The sequence below is a fragment of the Anabrus simplex genome, chromosome 2, assembly GCF_040414725.1.
Source record: "Anabrus simplex isolate iqAnaSimp1 chromosome 2, ASM4041472v1, whole genome shotgun sequence".
In the NCBI taxonomy this organism is placed as follows: domain Eukaryota; kingdom Metazoa; phylum Arthropoda; class Insecta; order Orthoptera; family Tettigoniidae; genus Anabrus; species Anabrus simplex.
Window position 1 is genome coordinate 746,290,525 of NC_090266.1, and position 25,087 is coordinate 746,315,611.

The following is a 25,087-nucleotide window of genomic DNA, read 5'->3' on the forward strand; positions in this document are numbered from 1 at the left end:
AATGCTGCAGTATCACAGTCATGAGATGCGATGAGAGAAATATCATCTGCTGCAGCCAGTCATTCAAGGGAAGATACAAGGCAAAAGAAAACTGGGAAGATGCATTTCTTGAACTTATAATCTGAAAAACTATTGCATTATTGAGCTGTTTTGTGCTGTAATAACTAAAACAAGAATCTCTGTGATAGTAGCTGACCTTCTGAGAGGAGATGGCACTCAAAGAAATCTGCTTTACTACCAGATTTTGGGAATAAACATAAAGCCTACTTAGCAACAGCTCTTTGCTTTAGGGAACATGACACTGGGGGTTATCAATTCTGGCAGTCAGAAATTAAGCTTTATTCCATATTTTCAAGACAATATAATTCTCTTTAGGCCACACTATCGGTCAAGTTCTTGCTTTACTTAAAAAAATACATAATATGGAGACCATAAACATTCATCAAAATATTTGACAACTTAAAGCAAAGGAACTTTCATTATATTATTTTTAACAATAACAGCACTACAGCTTGTCTTGAAATGTATTGAGAAAAAGATCAGTCAAAAATGATGTGAAACAAGGTAATATCTGAATTACTGCATCCATTGTAAGGCAAGAAAATGGGTATAGTGCAGTACATTCTCAGTTAATAAACCATATAAAAGGGTCTGAAAAAAAGTAACACATTTATATCTTAGTGCTGGACTTGGACTTTTAATCCTCATGGTATGTTGCCTCTTGATTAAAGTATTACATAATTCAGAAACAAATGAAGATAAGAATATTTCCCTCATTCTAGCTCATTTGTTAAACAGTACTTTCATATCACAGGATACAACTTTTCTTAAAATATCTTTCATACAGGGTGGGCCATTTTGATCTATCAGAGCAAATATCTTGAAAACTACACATCGGATCAAAAGAAATGAGTAATAAAAGTTGTTTGTTTCGACAGGGGTCATCCAATGATACCAAACTCCACCCCCTACCCACACCCCCTGGGAGTGGGGGAGGGGGGAGAAGGAAATCTTAAATAGGAACCCCCATTATTTTTTGCAGATTTGGATTCCTCAGAAAAAATTACCCCTATCTGACCTATGATTAAAGTAATTTTGGCTGACAGATGGCGCTGTAATCGACAAAAATTAAATTGGTTAAAAATCATCAAAAAATAGGGATATTTCAAGAAAAACACATGATGCCAGAAAAATAAAAGTAAATGTAAATGATATTTTCAAAATTGATATCCTGGGGCACCATTATTCACCAACGCACCCCATCCCCACTTATGGGATTGGAAATTATTTCAAAATCTTCGATGGGAAACCAATTTTTTAAATCAAATCTTGGTTTTCCAGTACCAGGGTGGAGTTTGGTATCACTGGATGTCCCCTTTCAAAATAACTTTTATTACACATTTTTTTTGATCCGATGTGTAGTTTTCGAGATATTTGCTCCGATAGATTAAATTGGCCCACCCTGTATGTCTATTATTGAATATTTCACAACTACGTGGATCTAATTTGTACATATCATGAAGTAAGAAGCAGACAATTTTGCATTTCAAGGTGAAAAGTATGTATATGTGTGATTAATACACCGGACTCACCTGCAATTCATCGCGTATCCTCGTGAAGAACTGTTCTAACTGAACATCCTGAAGTAGCTCATAGAGCCATTCAGCTCCAGCATCATTAGCCATTTTCAAATAACCTTAAGGACAGAACAAAGTTCACTTCAACAGATCAATGAAATAAAAACAGTACCAAAAAAGAATACCGAAAATGAAACAAACACAGTATGATAAACAATTCATAACCCCACCATGATTTAAGAAAATTAAACCACCAGAAATTAATTTTTTTCTAGAAGTCCAAGTAGCTAGAACGGTGTTCAATTTCAAAACACACTACTGAGGAAATTAACTCAGTTTTAATAATTAGGAGTGTGAAACAACGTTCAGTCCTAATCTCTTGAACACTGATAAACTCTTCATTGCATCAATTTCCATGTTATTTTATGCTTACTTTTTAAATTTTCAATGCCTTACATTTTTTTTAAGAATTTGTTTTAAGTTGCACCGACACAAACGGGTCTTATGGCAGAGGGCTAGGTTCTCTGAATGTACTTTATCATATCAATACAGGTTAAGAAGGGACATATCGGGCAAGTTGGCTGTGCAGTTAGGAGCGCGCGGTTGTGACCTTGCATCCGGGAAACAGTGGGTTCGAATCCCACTGTCGGCAGCCCTCAAGATGATTTTCCGTGGTTTCCTATTTTCAAACCAGGCAAATGCTGCAGCTGCACCTTAATTAAGGCCAAGGCCGCTTCCTTCAAACTCCTAGGCCTTTCCTATCCCATCATCGCCATAAAACTTATCAGTGCCGGTGCGACGTAAAGCCAATAGCAAAACCAAAATGAACCTATGTGGCCGTAGTGACCCAAGAAATAGCTGGGATAAGGTGAAGAATTTTTTTAAAAATAAATTTTATTAAAATCAATAAATATCTTATCTCATAAAAAATAGTTTGCATACATGAACACAAAGAGTAACTGTAGGAGTTTTCACAACACATTCTACAAGGCCTCAGTGAGAGAACCTTTATCAAATAGCTTATGTCCAACTGACAGTTGAGTTCTTCCCACATTCCAGGCTTGTCTAGTAACAGACTCAACACCAAAAGTGAATCTACATCTCAATTCAGGCTGACTAGCACATACACATGATCCTTGACATACCTCTAAAGAAACTGCATACAGAGAGGTTGGGGTTCCTTGCATGCAATCGAAGGAAAGTCTTATCGTCAGACGATGAAAACTGATCCATGAAATCTTTCATCACATTCCATTAGCTGCTGCATTCTTAAGCAGCTTAGCACATGCCTCATGGGCACCAGGCTTTAGGGCCAGTAACAGCTGACGACAGTATGGGTGCTCTTTGATTTGCTTCTGTAACACTTTCCACACAGTCATCGTCAGCAATGCAGGTTTACTAATAGCCCATAGCATAGATTTGTTAGAAATGCACATGAAGATCACCCTGACATGTTTGACTGTCTCGTATGACACTCAAGGTTGCCCCAGACTTCATTTTACACAGGCACCCCACCATTTTGAACTGTATATGCCACCATAGAATGTTGTCGTCAGATGGAGGATCACATCCAAATTGTCACTGAAACTAACGTTGAACTGTAGGGCTAACTACCGAATTACACTTCACAAACTGCAGTACACAAAAAGCTTTGTGCTCGGGCACCGCCATCTGCAATCAGAACTCTATATACGGCATTGTGAGCCACAGGGTGAGGAAACAATTTGGCGCAAATAACAAAACGACCTTCCTCCGGTTGAGAGAAAGAGATGGCTCAAGTTTATTTACATAGCTATAACAACCACATAAAATTCAATATTCTCTTTTGTACAACCAGTATTACCTCCAGAATGGAAGCATGGTAAACTATCCGGGGTAGATCCACCTACTGACTCAACATAGTTTATCAATCCTTCATTTTTAATACTGATCTTCTCTGTAACCTTATAAACTATCAATTTCATTTTTGTTCTGTACTGAAGTGCAATTATAAGAATAAATTGACAAATACCAAGTAAATGATATTACTTAAGTCTTGGGCCTAGTTTCAGCCACTTAGTGGCCATCTTCAGCCAAATAAATTTAACAGATTATGTGATAACTAAAACATATGTATAACAGACAAAGACAATGATGCAGGAATAATTGTAACACTGAAATACATATAATAACAAAATTTATGGTTATGATCTTCTTGTCGTGATATGGTGTCTAAAGTTCACTTAGGACCGCAGGTAAAGAAGTAAATCTGAAAATGATAGCCAGAATTAGGAATGAATAAACATGTGTTGTTGTTGTTTGAGTCATCAGTCCATAGACTGGTTTGATGCAGCCCTACATGCCACCCTATCCTGTGCTAACCTTTTCATTTCTGCGTAACTATTGCATCCTACATCTGCTCTAATCTGCTTGTCATATTCATACCTTGGTCTACCCCTACCGTTCTTACCACCTACACTTCCTTCAAAAACCAACTGAACAAGTCCTGGGTGTCTTAAGATGTGTCCTATCATTCTATCTCTTCTTCTCGTCAAATTTAGCCAAATTGATCTCCTCTCACCAATTCGATTCAGTATCTCTTCATTCGTGATTCGATCTATCCATCTCACCTTCAGCATTCTTCTGTAACACCACATTTCAAAAGCTTCTATTCTCTTTCTTTCTGAGCTAGTTATCGTCCATGTTTCACTTCTATACAATGCCACGCTCCACACAAAAGTCTTCAAAAACATCTTTCTAATTCCAATATCAATGTTCGAAGTGAGCAAATTTCTTTTCTTAAGAAAGCTCTTCCTTGCTTGTGCTAGTCTGCATTTTATGTCCTCCTTACCTCTGCCATCGTTAGTTATTTTACTACCCAAGTAACAATATTCATCTACTTCCTTTAAGACTTCATTTCCTAATCTAATATTTCCTACATCACCTGCCTTCGTTCGACTGCACTCCATTACTTTTGTTTTGGACTTATTTATTTTCATCTTGTACTCCTTACCCAAGACTTCATCCATACCATTCAGCAACTTCTCGAGATCTTCTGCAGTCTCAGATAAAATAACAATATCATCGGCAAATCTCAAGGTTTTGATTTCCTCTCCTTGGACTGTGATTCCCTTTCCAAATTTCTCTTTGATTTCCTTTACTGCCTGTTCTATATAAACATTGAAAAGGAGAGGGGACAAACTGCAACCTTGCCTCACTCCTTTCTGGATTGCTGCTTCTTTTTCAAAGCCCTCGATTCTTATCACTGCAGACTGATTTTTATACAGATTGTAGATAATTTTTCGTTCTCGGTATCTGATCCCTATCATCTTCAGAATCATAAATAGCTTGGTCCAATCAACATTATCGAATGCCTTTTCTAGATCTACGAATGCCATGTACGTGGGCTTGTCCTTCTTGATTCGATCCTCTAAAATCAGATGCAAAGTCAGGATTGCTTCACGTGTTCCTACATTTTTTTTTTTTTTGCTATGGGCTTTACGTCGCACCGACACAGATAGGTCTTATGGCGACGATGGGATAGGAAAGGTCTAGGAGTTGGAAGGAAGCGGCCGTGGCCTTAATTAAGGTACAGCCCCAGCATTTGCCTGGTGTGAAAATGGGAAACCACGGAAAACCATTTTCAGGGCTGCCGATAGTGGGATTCAAACCTACTATCTCCCAGATGCAAGCTCACAGCCGCGCGCCTCTACGCGCACGGCCAACTCGCCCGGTCCTACATTTCTTCTGAAGCCAAACTGATCTTCTCCCAACTCAGCTTCAACTTGTTTTTCCATTCTTCTGTAAATAATACGTGTTAAAATTTTTGCAGGCATGAGATACTAAACTAATGGTGCGGTAGTTTTCACACCTGTCAGCACCGGCTTTCTTGGGAATAGGTATAACAACATTCTGCCGAAAATCGGATGGGACTTCTCCTGTCTCATACATCTTGCACACTAAATGAAATAACCTTGCCATGCTGGTTTCTCCTAAGGCAGTCAGTAATTCAGAGGGAATGTCATCAATTCCAGGTGCCTTGTTCCTATTGAGGTCACTCACAGCTCTGTCAAACTCTGACCTCAAAATTGGGTCTCCCATTTCATCAGCATCAACAGCCTCTTCATGTTCCAGAACAAAATTATCTACATCTTTACCTTGATACAACTGTTGGATATGCTCCTGCCATCTTTCTGCTTTGTCTTCTTTCCCTAGAAGTGGCTTTCCATCTGAGCTCTTAATATTCATACACCTAGATTTCCTTTCTCCAAAGGTTTCCTTGATTTTCCTGTATGCAGCATCTACCTTTCCCAGGACCATACAGCCTTCGACATCCTTGCACTTCTCCTTCAGCCATTCTTCCTTAGCTACCTTGCAATTTCTATCCACTTGATTCTTTAATTGCCTGTATTCTTTTCTGCCCTCTTCATTTCTAGCATTCTTGTATTTTCATCGTTTATCAATCAGGTCTAGTATCTCCTGTGTTATCCACTGATTCTTAGTTGATCTTTTCTTCCTTCCTAACATTTCTTCAGCAACCCTACTGACTTCATTTTTCATGACTCTCCACTCTTCCTCTATTGTGTTTCCTTCAGCCTTTTCATTTAGTCCTTGTGCAACGTGTTCCTTGAAACAATCCCTCACACTCTTTTCTTTCAACTTGTCTAGATCCCATCTTTTTGCATTCTTTCCTTCTTCAATTTCTTCAGCTTCAGATGGCATTTCATGACCAACAAGTTGTGGTCAGAGTCCACGTCTGCTCCTGGGAAAGTTTTGCAATCCAACACCTGGTTTCTGAATCTCTGCCTAATCATAATGAAGTCTATTTGATACCTTCCAGTGTCTCCAGGTCTCGTCCACGTATACAGGCGTCGTTTGTGGTGTTTGAACCAAGTATTGGCAAGGACTAAATTATGATCAGTGCAGAATTCAACCAGCCGACTTCCTCTTTCGTTCCTTTGTCCCAATCCAAATTCTCCTACTGTACTACCTTCTCTTCCTTGGCCTACCACTGCATTCCAGTCTCCCATCACAATTAGATTCTCGTCACCTTTTACATATTGTATTAAATCTTCTATCTCCTCATATATTCTTTCGATTTCTTCATCATCCGCTGAACTAGTAGGCATATAGACCTGCACTATTGTGGTGGGCATTGGTTTGGTGTCTACCTTGACGACAATAATTCTTTCACTATGCTGGTCGTAATAGCTTACCCGCTGCCCTATTTTCTTATTCATTATTAAACCAACTCCTGCATTTCCCCTATTTGATTTTGTGTTGATAATTCGGTAGTCGCCTGACCAAAAATCTTGTTCTTCCTGCCAACGTACTTCACTTATACCAACTACATCTAACTTTAGCCTATCCATCTCCCTTTTCAGATTCTCTAACCTACCACAACGATTCATTCTTCTAACATTCCACGCTCCGACTCGCAGAATGTCAGTATCCTTCTTCCTGATGATCGCCCCCTCTCGTGTAGTCCCCACCCGTAGATCCGAATGGGGGACTAGTTTACCTCCGGAATATTTTACCCGGGAGGAAGCCATCATCAGCACATCATTCATACAGAGAGAGCTGCATGTCCTCGGGAGTTAGTTACGGCTGTAGTTTCCCGTTGCTTTCAGCCGTGTAGCAGTACCAACACAGCTAAGCCATGTTGAGTATTATTACAAGGCCGTATCAGTCAATCATCTAGACTGCCGCCCTTGCAACTACCGAAAGGCTGCTACCCCCCTTTCAATGAACCATTCGTTAGTCTGGTCTCTCAACAGATACCCATCCAATATGGTTGCACCTGCGGCTCGGCTATCTGCATCATTGGGACACGCAAGCCTCCCCACCGCGGCAAGGTCACATGGTTCGCAGAGGAGGTGAATAAACATACAGAAAAGAAATTAAAAAGAAGAAAAATTATGTATGAGACTCGCCTAATGTCTGATGTAGAAGAATCTGGAAGAAGCAGGGAGGCGATATAACAAAGGAGTGGGCAGGGAACAAGCACTGACCTGCTGTAGAAAGCAGGCAATGTAAACAAAGGAGTAGGCAAGGGAGGGGAGGGGAAAGTAGGAGAAGGTGGGGAGGGAGGGGAAAGGGATGTCTAAGGTGGGGCTGAAGGATGTGGTGCATTGATGATGATTATTATTATTAAATAATAATAATAATAATAATAATAATAATAATAATAATAATAATAATAATAATAATAATAATGTATGTTTAATAGCCCTACAACAACTAGGGTTGGAGCTTAACAGCTAAATGACATCACAGGGTTCTCAGTACGGCAGCTGTGGTTTGACTCCTGACCCATACATGCAGAATGTTTACCCAACTTTTAACTTCTTTTAAAGCTTGCAACCTAACGTTTCTCCCTCTCAGTGCCACACATCACACACCTTAATTGATCTCATTGCCACAAACCAACCTGAATTAGTTCTTCACCACAGTCAAATTAGTGTCCCAGGTATATCGCGACATGATGCTATATTTATGGCTTATTCTATTAAAAGTCCCAAGTTCAAACCGAAAATAATTTCATATCGAGATCTACGACGAACTGATAAGAATAAACTTTTACAAGATGCAGTTGCAGTGCCATGGCATGACATATTTAATCTTAAAAACATAAATGACAAAGTGGCATGTTTCAATCAACATATGACTGAGATGTACGATAGACATGCCCCTGAAAAGACGGCTCGAGTTTCGCGGAAGCCAGCTCCCTGGCTCTCAGATGAGATTAGAGCACTAATGGCTGACCGCGATGCTGCTTACACATGATTATTTTCATTTTGACCGTATTGAAATTCAATTATTAAATGTTAAACTTTAATTTATTGAAACCACCTATTCAATACTAGTTAAGTCTTTATGACTATAACAATGTCGTCATTACATTAAGTTTGAGTATGGTACATGTTTCGCCTGGCATTGCAGGCATCATCAGCCATGAATTCTATCTCCAAGTCAGAGCTCTGAGTGGATGCTATATTAGGATTAATCATAGTAAATATTATTTACGTAACAATTGCAATGGAGTGATCAAGCCATCCATGTTTTAAAGTACTAATGTGATGACCAAATCTTGTTCACATTTAATGGAGATAATATTAACTGTCACATTTATGAGTTAGTAATGAGAACGACATGATACAGGGGTTTAAACCATCTGTACATTTTTACAACTTATTGGAGATTAACTTGTGCTAGAACTATTCTTAAAATGCTGTATAGTTTAAAAAGCTGGTGGAGAAAGAAAGCTTTCAAAGAGTGACTGAAAGAGATAATTAAGAATGTTAAATCAACATTGCTGAGTGGCTCAGCCAGTTGAGGCGCTGGCCCGCTGACCCCAACTTGGCAAATTCGATCCTGGTTCAGTCCGGTGGTATTTGGAGGTGTTCAAATACGTCAGCCTCGTGTCAGTAAATTTACTGGCACGTAAAAGAACTTCTGCAGGACAAAATTCCAGCACCTCGGCATCTCCGAAAACCAAAAAAGTAGTTAGTGGGACGTAAAGCAAATAACATTACTAAATCAACATTGTGGTTGTACTTTCCTATGGGATAACATTTTTTTAAACAATTTGCTTTACATCGCATCGAGACAGATAGGTCTTATGGTGACAATGGGATAGGAAAGGCCTGGGAGTAGGAAGGAAACGACCATGGCCTTAATTAAGGTACAGCCCCAGCATTTGCCTGGTGTGAAAATGGGAAACCATGGAAAACCACCTTCAGGGCTGCCTAGAGTGGGGCTCAGACCACGAAATAATTCCTTTCATTGCTAACCATCACAGCAACACTTTTAGGTTGTCGACAATGGTTGAATAGGAAAAGTATATGATTAGAATTGTAGCAGCTCTGCCATTTGCCTGGTGTCAAAAAGGATAAACCACAGAAAAACATTTTTTACAGCTGTCAACAGTGGGGTTCGACCCAACTATTTTCCAGATGCAAGCTTTATGCACAGCTGCCTGGTAACTCCAGGAGAGTCCATTGTCTGTTGTTCTCATAGCACTGGTCAGTCTTGCACGAGCAAAATCCGTACCTTCACAGAAAATCCTGGAGAAGACATACTGGCACTTGCTACTCTACCATGCTAGAATGTTGCTACCCACCTCATGACCATTTGGATGGACAGCGAGTTTCCATAATGCAATCACAGATGATGCAAGACATTCAATTATACCAGCTGCAAATCTGCTACAGTCCTTAAGGCTTTTACTTATATTTATATTGTATTGAAAAGGTGGACCCTCTTGTCAATTTATTTCTTATAGTCATGAAGGCTGTTCCAGGTAACATTCACATGTGATGCCAGTTGCACACATACTGACTGTATGCTCCCTTTCTGCAGATACCCTAACCTCTTTGGTTCTTGATATCCAGAGGTACCTCACCAACATATCTTTATATTTTCTAGCATCTTGGGATTTGGGGTGACAAAAGTTGCCATAACTTAGTGATTCTTGTAGTTTGTATTAACTGTAAGGAGTTGACATGAATAGAAGGGTTTCTGGTCAGAAATTAACATATCAGGCAAGGGATATTAAGATTTAAGGCAAATATGAAAACTGGATAAAAAGATATATAGTAAGGATCATTATGAGCAAGATAAAAACCAACCCAACACCTGCCATAATTATTGCCCGTCTAGATATCCACCAGTTCAGTAATGATGACATTGAAACAATATGTAAAGAATCGGTAGATAACTTAGGCCTAAGTTATACAGTAAGGTAAATAATAATAATAATAATAATAATAATAATAATAATAATAATAATAATAATTGCTTAAGATGCATTTTAAATATCAACTTTTACATACATCAGAATATATGGGGATTTTGTCCCATACAAGTTCTTTAACATGTCCGATATAAATACCTTTAAAGGGCACCAACCCCATCCAGAATGATTTTATCCATTATTGTGGCCGCAGAAGGCCAATCAGTAACCGAGTATCAATGATGGTTCATATCATAGGTTATGATTTGCATTTCCGTGTTGACGTATAACTAATATAATAGAGTTAGAGGAATATCAAACCATTCAACACAACGTAAAATATTTGAAGTGCATTAAGTGAAGACCGGTTTCGACTCCCTTGGAGTCATCATCAGTTCTTGAAGAATAATTCAATCAAAGGGAATCTGATAACAATCACAATGAGGATTGCCTACATACATCGCAATAGGTTGACATAAAACATAATGACAAATTATGTACACAATGACATGAAACACCTGGCACTTTAAGAAAGTCCTTGGATCTGGGTTAAAAAACCCTGTCGTGTGTTTGTAGAACTCGGAACAGACTTGTCAGTCTTGTTTCAATCAACTTGAAAACATGTGAACCAGTTGAAATAAACTGTAATGACAAATTATATACATAATGACGTGAAATGCTTGGCACCTTAAGAAAGTTCTTGGATGTGGGTTAAAATACTGCCATGTGTTTGTAGAACACGGAACAGACTTGTTGGTCTTGTTTCTTTTTTTTTTTTTTTTTTTGGTATGGGCTTCACGTCGCACCGACACAGATAGGTTTTATGGCGACGATGGGATAGGAAAGGCCTAGGAGTTGGAAGGAAGCGGCCGTGGCCTTAATTAAGGTACAGCCCCAGCATTTGCCTGGTGTGAAAATGGGAAACCACGGAAGGTCTTGTTTCAATCTATTTGAAAATATATGAACTAATGAAATTATACATACTGACATGAAACACTTGGCACTATAAGAAAGTTCTTGGATCTGGGTTAAAATTACTGCCGTGTGTTTGTAGAAGACGGGACAGACTTGTCGGTCTTGTTCAATCAACTTGAAAATATATGAATTAGTTGAAATAAAAACTCGGTTGACAATGAAACATACGACAAATATAGGCGTTGCTTTGCTCTAGGTCATGTAATCTTGCAGTGCTTTTGTATAGTGTGGATCAAAGTTGTTGGTCTTGTGGAAAGCTGATGTTAAGAATAATTGGTAGATTAAATTAGCTGAGGGGTTGGGGGAACATCCTTCATTATGGAACATCTGCTTTTGAAGTTGAAACTGTCATCTACTATTATTGTTGATGTAGAATTGATGATGGCACAGCCTTGGTCTATGGCACCATGTCATTGAAAAGCTGTTCAGTGTTCTACAAACACACGGCAGTATTTTAACCCAGATCCAAGAACTTTCTTAAAGTGCCAAGCATTTCATATCATTATTTGTATAATTTGTCATTAGGTTTTATTTCAACCGGTTCACATGTTTTCAAGTTGACTGAAACAAGACCAACAAGTCTGTTCTGATTTCTACAAATCAACGACAGTATTTTTAACCCAGATCCAAGAACTTTCTTAAAATGCCAAGTGTTCCATGTCACTGTGTACATAATTTGTCATTACATTTTACGTCAACCTATTGATATGTATTTAGGCAATTGCCATTGTGTACGGTATATAATTTCATCATGTTTTATGTCAACCTTTTGAGATCTATGTAGACAATCTTCATAATTGTCATCAGATTCCCTTTAATTGAATTATTCTACACAAACTGATGATGACTCCAAGGGAGTCAAAACCAGTCTTCGCTTAATAAATTTCAATTGGGGAACATACCTCTAACTCTATTATATCAATGATGGTTTGTATACCAGAAAGCAAAGTACTGTAACTATGTAAAAACATGCAAGTCTTCTGAAGGAAATTGCGGGATATTTATTTTACCTTAAAAGTAATATTTTGGACGTTTCTGAGGTAAGCTTCCTAGTCATACTTCTGCATAATTCAATACAAAGTCATACTTTGTCATATTCCACAGAATTTTATACTACCAGTACACGAGTTCCTGAGAGAAACTTCCATGTGTTATTAATGCAGCAGGTAGGTAGTACCTTTTTCTAGAGAGAATAATCAGTTTAGTCTTTTTTTCCTTTTTAACAGGTACTTGTAAAAGAATAGACAAAGGAGGCTTAGGCCTTTTGGAAATCCCTAGTTAACTCAACATTGAAGTGAAAGGCAGCTTGGCTTGGGACATCTTAATCTTACTCTTATCTGAATGGTCATGTTGCCAGGACTCTTCTTTCCTGAAAAAACAGGGACAACTGAACTAACCTCCTCTCCACCCTTTAAATATCCTTGCCTTGAGATCACAAACTCAGTCTTTCAGTGTGATTTCAACATCCCTAACGGGAAGAGTTCAGGAAGTGCCAACAGAGGTAATTCATTGAAGAATTTGGAGAATGGATTTTTAGTAGAGAATACTGTAAACTCTGTAGAGATACAGTATCAGCTCAAAAGAGTTGTAATGTGCACGAACACTGTGATAAAGGAGTTTAACTAAACTTACAGTTCGATGTCAGCAGTGAAGCGAGCAAGTTGTTTCAGTTCGTGTGCTGCATGTGATCAGTGTTTTACTTGTTCGTGTCCACTTCTGAGTTTTCTTTTGTCCAATAACTACTAGTAAGTCTTGTATAGGATGGCCACCTCCAGTGGAGGAGGTGGTCAAATTACAGGGGATTGTATACAAGTTAGTACGGAAGAGGAAGTACTTATGAATGTGGAATCTTCTGGAAATTCCACCTTTCAACAATCTATGAATGACACGACATCGCCACAGCGAAATAGTAATGATAGTAACATTTCACAAGTCCAAGTGGAAAAGGAATATTATTCCCATTCCCATCGTGGACCATACCTAGTCTTTATTGAATCAACCAAGAAAAGAATCTTGGTCAGTTACATCCTATGGTGTTGGGACATCATTTCTACGACAGACATCTATGTGCAATCAATCGCACATAAGGGGAGAAATAAATTACAAGTTGTATTTAATAATGCTGACCAGGCTAACGATTTCTTCAGTAATCCTATTCTTGCCACACTGAAACTCAATGCATATATTCCTTCGTCCAACGTCTTACGTGTGGTTGGGGCTGATGACCTTAGATGTTAGGCCCCTTTAAACAACAAGCATCATCTTACGTGTGGGCATTATTCGTAATGTCGATAAAAACTTAACTGAAGAGGACATTTATACATACCTCACATCAACGGTTCCAGTTAAATCAGTCCAAAGGCTTAAACGGAAAGTAGTTACTAACGATGGCATAGATTATGTTCCGACAGGTTCTATTAAAGTCATATTTCGTACTCAACATTTATCAGTGTAGAACACATTTAATTTACCGAGGCTAAAGCAAAAGTCGCCCCACCAGTTTATTACCCACAACAAAATCCACAGGACTTCCCACCCCTCCCTCAAGATACTCCCGTTACTTACAGTTATAACGAAAAACTGCCAAAAAGGAAGTTGACACAAGTAGTCAAGAAAGCCTCAAGACCCATGCCAGCATCAGGCTTTGATAAAGAGGGTCATATGGTGCTCCTACCGTACGAGAACATCCCCTCGGGAAGAACAGTTGTTCCGCCTCCACCACAGCCCACCGCTCTACCTTCTACTTCTACTCTACTGAATACGGGTCTTAGTTACCCGACCCTGCAGCAAGATCAGCATTTACAAATGCAAGGGACTCATCTACAACACAAAATACAAAAAATTCCTTTTCTACTACTTCAAAATTTGGGAGGAGATTCCCCAATTTCCCCCATGATTTATAAACTACAAGAGAGGATTGCACATATGTTGACACTTTATGATACGCATTTTACAGTGGAACGCAAGGAGTCTAATATTTAAAAAATATTAATTACAATTATTGATAAAAGAAACTTTTGCTAATATAATCGTTATAAAAGAAACATGGTTATCTTCTGCCATCAATTTTCATATTCCGGGATTCAATCTCAAACGTCAAGATAATAATGGAAGCACAACCATACCAACTTTTCAATTTTACGTATCATATTCCTAATACGTTTGTCCTTGGAATTATTTACAAAAATTTGTATCTGATTAACATATACTGTCCTCCAGATGTGTATATTACAGCCTCTCAATGGCCAAGGTTTTTTGGTCAATTTGATACGTTAGAGTTTGTCATTATATTGGAAGATGTAAATTGCCACCATACTTTTTTGGGGAAGTGAGCAGGACACAGCAAAAGGAACACATCTACTTCTTGAGTCTCAATTACATGATTTTATTATTCTAAATGATGGTTCGCCAACAAGAATATCTCCACCGGGTGCGCCATCAAGTGCAGTTGATCTAACTCCTTGTAGGTCCCATATGACCCCCAATACAACATGGCAGACACTTGCCGACACTCAGTCCAGCAACCCAGTCTCCCAGGAAGAGACAGAAATAATCGTGAAAAACTCATCCCAGCAATCGCTCACTTGTCTTTGTTTAGATATTTGAACCTCAGCCTCTTTTCATTTACTTCTAAACTTGTACCATTAGTGAAATCACGCGCTTTTGTTTTGTTTCAAATTAGTATATAAAACATTTTAGCCTTAGGTGCAGATTGAAACACCCATTTTTCTACCACAATGTATTGAAAGACATCTGCTTAATTTGCTTCGTGGGCCGATGGCCTAGATGTTAGGCCCCTTTAAACAACAAGCATCGTCAATCATCATCAATTCGCTTCGTGGTGCTCAATTAAAATTTTAACGCATTTGAATAATATTAATGAAATCTGGGCTTAAACGTCCCAAAAATATTTAAAAGTAGATTGATTTCTATTTTTCTTGAAATGCAGAATGCAAACATGTCTTGACTTTTAAAATGTTGTGTGATCTAATTATCTTAACGAACTTAGTACTTTATAGGTATGCATTCACAAATGTTTGATGAGTGAATCAAGGGCAATCGACTGTTAATAACTGCTAAACAGTATATTCAGAAAATTGACATGAAAGTAAGAATAAATAATTTAGTTAACAAATAATCATCAAAGGCATTGCCGTTTTGATGTATAATATATTTTAAAATGGCCATATTTATATTAATCATTTTCGGGTCATATTTTGTAATTTTTATGTCATATTTTGTCACTTTTGAGGTCATATTTCATCAATTTTTAGGTAATATTTGCTTGCTTATTTGGCTTATTTTTAGGTCTTAAACATCTGAGACCTACTGATGATATTCTCCCATTTCTTACCTCTCTTACACCGGACTGTACAGTTCCCCGCCCTTTTCATTCACCCAGTAATCCATCTTCTGAATACATTACATTATTAAATCCAATCCAGTTCAGTGAACTACAATATGTATTAGCCTCCACTAATAGTACTTCTCCCGGGCCTCATAGTATTGCATACACTATGCTGAAATTGCTACCTGCTTCCGCCCACCACATCCTGCTTTCTTTTTACCCAGAACACTATCGCGGCATTGTATTAAGTTCATGCATCAGAAAAATCTTCTTGAAAATTCTCTTAAAGCGACTGGTGTGGATATTGAAATACTCTAACAGGCTTCCAAAAACTCAATATGCCTTCCATAAGGGGGGTAGAAGCAAGCAAGATCCTATAAGCATGTTAATAACTGATGTTCTATTAGCACGGCATAGAAAGCACAGAGCAATTACGTTTTTTCTTGATATTAAAGGTGCATATGATTCTGTACCCTTGAGCCTCCTATGGACGCACCTGAAGTCCTACATATGTCCAAACTTCCTATGTATTCTATACCTTTTGAAAGTTCAAACGAGTTAAAATCTCCTTATCTGATGTTGAAGTTAGCATTTACACCGATGGTGCTAAATCCATAAATGGAACCGGAGCAGCCTTTTTTTAGTCCCCATCTATATACAGTCACAGAGTTTCACCTTCCCTACCATTGTTCTATATTTACTGCCAAATTATTTGCAATCCGTCAAGCTCTCCTTCACATTAAGAAACATTACTATTTTTAAAAAAATTACTATATATACGGATGCTAAAAATGTCTTACAGGCCTTACTCTCTAATTTGACTTCATTCAATTGGTATTTATATAATGTGAAATATTTACTGTATTATCCTGACCAGGCTGGTTTGTGCATAACCTTAGCATGGAAATCTGGACACGTAGGAATTCCTGGCAAGGAGAAAGCTGATTTTGCTGCTAAACTAGCGAGCAATCAATCTACTGCACCTATCTCCAACGAGATTCCTCCTATAGATTACCAATCGGTAACCCATACTGAAGCCTAGCAGACATGGCAACATGATTGGCAAAATTCTTCAGGTATAAAAAGGTAATTTTTATTATCAACTCCAACCTATAATCCCGCTTAAACCTAGGTACTTCTATGGATCTTATACACGACGTCACATCACAAACATAATCCGTCTCCGTTCCATCCATACGTTAACGCCTCAATATAAAGCACGTTTTCATCTTGCGCAACAAGCTTCCTCTGTGTGTGTGTGAGTGTGTGTGTGTGTGGGGGGGGGGGGGGTCAGTCTAGTGGTGATAGCAATCATATCATCTTTCAATGTCTGGTCTACGATTTACCTCAAAGAACTTTATCTTGTTTAGCGAAGATGGCTACTCCCTTTCCCACCAGTCTATCTTGCTTATTGATAGTATAAGTAAGTTTCTTGATAACGCTCAAATAGTGCTGTAATAGTTCTACTACGACTAACTTCTGCAACTCCTTTCCAATGTGAAGCGTGTTTCTCACTCCATTTTTAGTATACATGTGATAATGTACATAAAACTAGCAAATTACATGTGTCATATACAGCCTATGTCCTTATTAAATTATCAGTTACTATCTCCAAGGTTATATTCATCAAGAATTCAGCTCATAATATATGCAGGAGTGTGTGTATTAACAGGGTTATAGTGACTGGGCGATAATCAAGAGAGTCCAAACCAACCCCTCTAGAAGAACAACGACAAAACTTTCCACAGTGGAGACAAGACAGCATCTGCTTTTTGAGGGAGCTTCTTCAAATACTGTCTTGTTAGAAAACATCAGAATTTTATAAAGATCTCTGCACAATGATGGCTACTTCCAATATTCCTATAAAAAGGTAAACAGTGCCAGCTTTAGATCCTTTTTAGCAAAGTTACATCAGTCATCCAATTCCTAATGAAACACAGAAAGCAATTATACCTCAGGCAAGTCAATAAATATCTGCAATTTTTCCCTAATTGTCTTTAGGTTGGCTCTATGGCGTTGTGTGCTCACCAGCCGCTAGATTGCACAGTTGTCTACATCTGTGGTAGGTTTCAGGTCAGTATAGCTTTCGCTGGTGCGACTAAGATGGCCAGACCACTCTCTGTTTGCACCAAGGAAGAACAGCATTCTGTAATCAATTTTTTGTGGTCTGGGGTTGTACCAGGAGCGGAAATTCACAGAAGATTTTCAGCACAATACAGGGACAATGTTTTGCCACAGCGAAGTGTTTGCTGGTGGACTGAACAGTTCAAAAGGGGTCGCATGAGTGTGAAGGATGAGGAAAGATCCGGGCGTCCATCTGCAGCCATACCTGATGTCAATATTGAACAAGTGCGTGATATGATCCTGAATAAAAGACGAGTGACTGTTCTATGAATTGCAGATGACCTAGATGTTAGGCCCCTTTAAACAACAAGCAACAACGTTCTATGAATTTCCGCTCCTGGTATACCCACAGACCAAAAAAAACGGATTGCAGAATGCTGTTCTTCCTTGGCGCAAGCAGAGTGGCATGGCCATGTTTACATCGCAAGCTTCACTGATCTGATAACGCTGAAACCTACCACAGATGTAGACAACAGTGCCATCTGCAGCTGGTGAGCACACAATGCCACATAGCCAACCTAAAGACAGTCAGAGCAAAACTGCATATACTATTGATTTGTCCTCAGATATCCTCTTGCTATGAAGATAGTGTGTTAAAGAAGATAAGATTTACAGTGATCAACAATAAGGGTTATGCCAACGAATCATATCCATGAAATTTCATTGTATAATTTGTCCTAAATGGAGTATAATAATGGTTTTCACACAAATCAACAATAAAATTAGCGGTAAATTAATAAATCGATAGCTGCAGTCGCTTACGTGCGGCCAGTATCCAGTAATCGGAAGATAGTGGTTCGAGCCTCACTGTCGGCAGCCCTGAAGATGGTTTTCCATGGTTTCCCATTTTCACACCAGGCAAATACCGGGGCTATACCTTATTTAAGGCCACGGCCGCTTCCTTCCAATTCCTAGGCCTTTCCTATCCCATCGTCACCATAAGACCTATCTGTGTTGGAGTAACGTAAAGCAAATAGAAAAAAAAAAGTAGCATTATTACTAGATATAGTATATCGTAACACAAAAATAATTTTTGTTGAAAGAAAAATAGCATGATCCCTGGACTACAGCAACTATTTTGCTGTAGACACGACTCTCTTCTATGGCATTCAGCTTCGTGCCGTCTTTTGTTTCCTTCCTGAGGTCCAGGGCTAGCACCGAAGAATGGAAGTGATATGCCTGTGAATTTTCAATATCTTTGTCAATCATGACTAGTGCGGGCAGTTCAAAGGGGAAAATGGAAGTGAAGTGCTGTTACGCAGTATAATTCATAGTCTTAATATAGAAAAGCACGTATGTATATATTTCTCTAGTAATACTGGTAATGGTATTTATTAATTTACCGCTAATTTTATTCTTAATTTGCGTAAAAGCCATCATTATCTTCCATTTAGGACAAAAATTATAATTTCATTTCATGGATACAATTCATTCACGTGCCCAACAATAAGATACGGGTTTCAGTGGACGAATCAAGTGATGTAGATGGGAGATACATAGCCAACATCATTGGTGTAATTACAGGGAGCTGGCCTGGTGTAGTGTTTATTCTCATGTGTGACGTTCAGGAGAAAGTAAATAATTCTGCCATTGCAGTGCTATTTGATGAAGCTATGGAACTACTGTGGCCAGATGGTGAAAAGTGGGAAAACATACTGTTTGCAACCGATACTACCCTTACATGACCAAGACAGGGAAGGACAAACTACTTTACCCCAAAATTGTTCATGGTATGTATCTCTCGCGCATGGTTTGGATAGTGCTAGGTGAGGTTCAAACCAACTACCCTGACATAGACAGGCTATTATCTAACAGAAAGAAAATATTCCCGAAAACTCCACTTTGAATACGTAAGATGAAAGAAACAGCCCCCGTGTTCTACCTCCTCAACCTATACTTACTTACAAATTTACTTACTTAGTTACTGGGGCATATGGGTCAATGCTACTTAATATTATTGCAATATTACTCCTTTGAAAGGGGTAGTGGGCCAATGACCTTAGATGTTAGGCCCCTTTAAACAACAAGCAACAAGAAAGGGGCAATTCAAAAGTTTGATCTTTCTGATTCGCCATGTATTAAAATTATGCAAGATTTGATGTCTTGTAAGAGCTTGCTCAGAAACTTGGCACACATCAAACTTCGGCAGAATATAATGATTAGTCGTTTGCCTTGAAATTTGGTGATGCCCTGGACATTGTAAAACAAACCACGGATGATCTAACGCAAGCAACAGGTGAAGAGACTGATACAATTAGTGCAAAATTGGAAAGGCTGCTGTTGTCTAATAATGTAGGTTATTCCGTGCTTTGCTAGATAAAAGACATTCTTTGTGGTCACTATGCAAAATTTGAAGATTCTGAACCACAGTTTTTCCCAGGTGAAAAATCTTCATTCAAATTTGGTCCCATAACATCATGTTGAGATAAGCAGAGTTCTTCCAAGTATAAAAACATCCTCTGACAACCGAAGAGACTTCCAGTTTGCCAACTTCAAAATGCATGCGATTATCCACTGTAATTTCACTGACAGTGGGAACTAATGCCAGGTACAGATATTTTATTCCCATTTTTATAAATAATTTGCTGGTTAGACACTAGCCAAGTACTTTGTGACAGTTTTGTTTTTTCCAGGCTATAAAACTTGCTATAGTTGAAGCAAAGTGGGACAAAGAACTTTCTGATAGACGACAGAAATAATATGTAACCAGTAAGGCCTAATGATTGTGAGATGTTAGTTATATATGAATTAAACTGTATTGTCACATTATTGTACATACTTTAATTAAGCTGTAAGGTTATATTTTTGTCTTTTTTTCATTTTTCATTTGAATGCACTTTAGAACATATTGGCTTGCATATTGCTAAGTCATAAAAACCTGCCCCCTAGTGATGACAATGAAAACAGGACTAACTTTAGTATTCGTACATTTATTCTTCAGTTAAATGGTTGAATGAATTGCACAAAACATTATATTCTCCACACAAAATGTTAGTTACCAAATGTCACTCTCTTCAAACAATTATTTGTATATACCACAAGAAGTCCTACAATTATGAAGACATCTATCCTACACAATGCAGCATTATGAAAGGGTAGAACAACTAAGTACGGCAACAAAAATACTAAATAGAGTTTTGAGCATTGGAAACAAGTCATTATTTCACAGCAGTTGTGTTTCATTTCTACTACTGGGATGATCACATTCAGAACAAAGACTACAAAAAAATAACTTTCTGGTATCACTGCCGTACATCAATTATACTTCATGACAAAAGTATGGCTATGGAATTTACACTCTCCCAGAAAAATGATTAAATTCCAACAAAACAATCTCGCTGAAATCCCTACACAAATAGGAAGCAGGGCAACTTAAAATGAAAGACAACCCCAAAATCACAAATAGGCTTACTTAACCTACAACTACCATAAATTACATTTATGCAAACCTCCGTAAACAAATAAACCAAGCTACTCTCTTTTCTTAAACCAGATGAAATGTGGGAAACAGTAATTTCCTTGTAATCATTATAATTACCAAATCACTTGACATTCAACCAGCATCTTTGGAAAACACGACTAAAACACAAACGAAAACAGGCATTCCAAAATTCTTAAAAAGGACCCTGTTACCCAAGGGTCGAGGGACCGGCTGTGCACTGTAAGCAATTATATACTTGCATCCCTTCATAAAACACTCACGACTAACCTAACACAAACAGCTCTCCCATTTAAAAAGTCCGTATTTATCAATGCTTCCCCTCGAGCTGATATGGCAAAAATATAGAATACAAGAAACACAAAATACGCTTTAATTAAACTACAAAATACATCTCCGGCAGACTAAACAGAGAAACAGGTTCAAACTCGATGCAAACAGGAAGACCAAAGTACGACAGCCCTGAATAAATAAGCTGTATAATAATTTTGCCACTGAGAAGTATGAACCAAATAAGAAATAATTCTACAGCCACCATAAAAACGCTCTCCCCGCAATCCAATTCGAAGTGTTTCAGTGTAAACAGAGCCTGACAATCACAATAAATTGCCAATTGCCTTCACTCAAGAAATTTGTTCCCGACAATAACCCCCAGTAGTTGTTATCAATACTTACAAATAGCCTGTTAATGAACGACAATTAGCCTTAAACATTCACTGCTTCAAACATGCACGCTGTATTCACTGAACAACAATAAGTAACATATACACGAATATCTATCCTTCCGCTTGATCTGAAACTCTTAACTTTTCCCTTGTATTGAAGAAAGACTGAATGTCTACACAGGGTAACCAACATAATTATTGACAATTCAGGGGAGAAAGGTTGTATCAGTCCGTGGGCCTATAGCAAATACAATAATACAATACGCGACACATACGGATTTAGCCTTGTTAAAATGGGAGACAATTCGATGGTGGCGCTCCTAGTGACTTGACCTGAAACGTCGCGCTAAATTCAAATATCAATAGAAATGCATATACGAAAATGGATAGATAAATTACGTCTAGAAAGAAAGTATAATTGAGATATTAACTTTGAAGTTGCTAAAGCAATTCTGGATAAATGAATGAAGAATTATTTAAAAGGTTTTTATTTAAAGACTGAAATTAGACATATAAACAAGATGCGAAATGAACTGCTGTGAAATGGGTTGATCTTTCATTTATGCATTACTTTTTTTGCTTTAGCATCCCTGCCTGAAATTTTACGGTTAGATTTGTCTTTTTTCTCATTTAAAAAATATGGTATCATCACATTAAGATACTTGTCAATAAAAATATCGGCACATTCCTTACACAGATGATGCAATGAATTAATATTTATAAGCTGGACAATTTTCCTCTTAACATGAAGCCTACTAACAGAAAGAAAATCTGTAAAATCCTAGCTTTAATCTGAGAAGAGGGATAAAAGAAAGAAAAGTATGAAAATGTTGTCGATAGTGATGCTTTGAGGAATATTTACGTACAAGTAGAGTAAAAATGTAACATACCCTTGACTGTATAGTCGACGATTTTTAAAGTCGCTGGCCTGGAAATGATCTGAACAGATCTTATAATTCTTATATAAGCGTAAAGTCCCTTCTTTCTTGTACACCTTATCCAAATCACTTCTGTGACATTTCAAAACCCACAGATCACACCTACAACACCACATCGGTATTGAAGGTAAACTGCTGCACTATACAATAAAATATGCGTATTATATTTTAAGTCAGTTGAAATATGGGTCGAGCAGGTCAGAAGATTATGAAGTACTGTAAAAATCTGTTTGTCACTGGAAGAATATATATGCAAAAACAATATTACTTACATTTTCTTGTCACGAGCGAAGCGAAAGAAAGTCCGCGCATTCTTCTCTATTTCATAGTTACTGCAGCCAAACACAGCACATACCTTTCCCTTCATGTTAAGAGGAGATATCAAGGAATGACACACGCTACTATTGAATTATGTCAACTCACTGAAAAAGCATAAATAACACCAAAAACTTCACAAACAAATACACGTGCTCTTATGACAGAATCAGTAGTTCTCAGGTCTACCCGCTAGAGAGAGAGCTCTAAAAGCTGTCCCTCGATATCTCGTTGAGTGCCGCGTATTGTCTCTACTGTATTTGCTTGCATCTGCTGGTTATCACCAAAAAGCCTAATAAGGGGAGTCTTAAAAGTTATGGACAACGATTTATGTCAAGCTTTCGTAATTTTAATCTATGAGCTTCAAAATCAATACCTAATTGGGATTAAAATCTCGTGATTACATTTGAAACTTGAAAGCATTGAGAAAGAACGTCGCTCGTATTTCTGAGAGCAAGGCATCGGAGACTAACATCGCAGCCCAGGCCTTCGGCCCACCCCCTCGACCCGCCGCGCGAGGCTTGCCGGCGAATGTCGGAATGGTGCGGGGAACGAGGGGATACTAACCTTGAGCTGTGCTAGGCTTCGGTCCGTTAAATCGCCGCCGCTAACAAGACAGACAGGGGTGGAAAGAGAAGGCCCAAAGACTCAAAGGTCTCCGGAAGTGTCCGAATTGATGGGATTCACCGATGTGCTACAGTATCACGAGTTTGTTTTTGCATGTGCAGAGCATCTCACGGGTTGCTTATAGTTGGAAATTATTGGTATATTTCAGTTGATCTCAGAACAATTTTAGTTTATCTGAAGTTATAGTGTTTAACGTGACTGTGACCTTGTAATGATACTGTTGTGACATTGCTGAACCGTGTGTAAGTTGCTGGATAAACCATTCTCGCAACTGAAATATGAAGATAAATTGCTGATAATTAAAAATTGCAAGCCTACCTCACCTCTTAGTCAGTTACAGTGTGAACGGGAGAAGAAAAACAAGAATCCATACAAAGGGGATTTCAACTTAAGTAAGTATGAAAATTATTTATGGTTATGTGGCTCATGCGAACTTCACAAACTTTATTGTTGGCCATGCTTATTGTTTGCAACTGAGAAAATAATAATAATAATAATAATAATAATAATTAAAACCGCCTCTATGGTGTAGTGGTTAGTGTGTTTAGCTGCCACCCCCTGAGACCCGCGTTCGAATTCCGACTCTGCATCGAAACTTGAAGAGTTGTGCGAAGGCTGGAACGGAGTCAGTTCAGCCTCGGGAGGTCAACTAAGTAGAGGAGAGTTCGATTCCGACCTCAGCCATCCTCGAAGTGGTTTTCCGAGGTATCCCACTTCTCCTCAAGGCAATTGTCGGGTTGGTAACTAACCTAAGGCCACGGCCGCTTCCTTCCCCCTTCTTTGTCTATCCCTTCCGATCATCCCATTCCCCACAAGGTTCATGTTCAGCATAGCAGGTAAGGCCACCTAGACGAGGTACTAATCATCCTTCCCAGTTGTATCTCTCCGACCCAAAAACTCACGTTCCAGGAGGCTGGACTTGAGTGTAGAGGTGGGATCTCTCGCTGAGTCCGAGGGAAAAACAACCCTGGAGGACAAACGGATTAAGAAATAATAATAATAATAATAATAATAATAATAATAATAATAATAATAATAATAATAATAATAATAATAATAATAACAATAATAATAATAATGCATAGCCTCTGGAAAGACTTGATGGTGACCTGATGAAATGAATGGTGAAGATGCCATAAGCCCCCAGACCCCGAGCTAGGGAAATTAAGAGTACGAGGAGGCTGATTCGTTGGCTACCATCTACATTGATCAGGTGTTGAGTATTGGCAGTAGCAGAGGCTAGGGCAGGCTAGCTATTTGCTACAGCTCAAAACCCTTACGGCTTGACGTTCACTAAACCAACTATCGAACATGGGTAAAATAAGCCTAGTGATAGCCCATCACTGCTAGATTGCAGCATACGCCA

General features: G+C 38.4%; 1 protein-coding gene across 3 annotated transcripts in view; it reads right to left on the reverse strand.

Annotated features, from left to right (window-relative positions):
• Positions 1-21,983, reverse strand: part of Ack (activated Cdc42 kinase) — a 366,870-nt gene extending 344,887 nt beyond the window's left edge. For all 3 annotated transcript variants that reach the window (XM_067139427.2, XM_067139425.2, XM_067139426.2), the window contains exons 1-2: positions 21,852-21,983; positions 1,593-1,696 (exon numbers count right to left, since the gene is read on the reverse strand). In XM_067139427.2, the coding sequence (XP_066995528.1) occupies positions 1,593-1,685 (93 nt within the window). In that variant the 5' untranslated portion in view covers positions 1,686-1,696; positions 21,852-21,983. The remainder of the gene's footprint in view (positions 1-1,592; positions 1,697-21,851) is intronic.
• Positions 21,984-25,087: the final 3,104 nt, after the last annotated feature.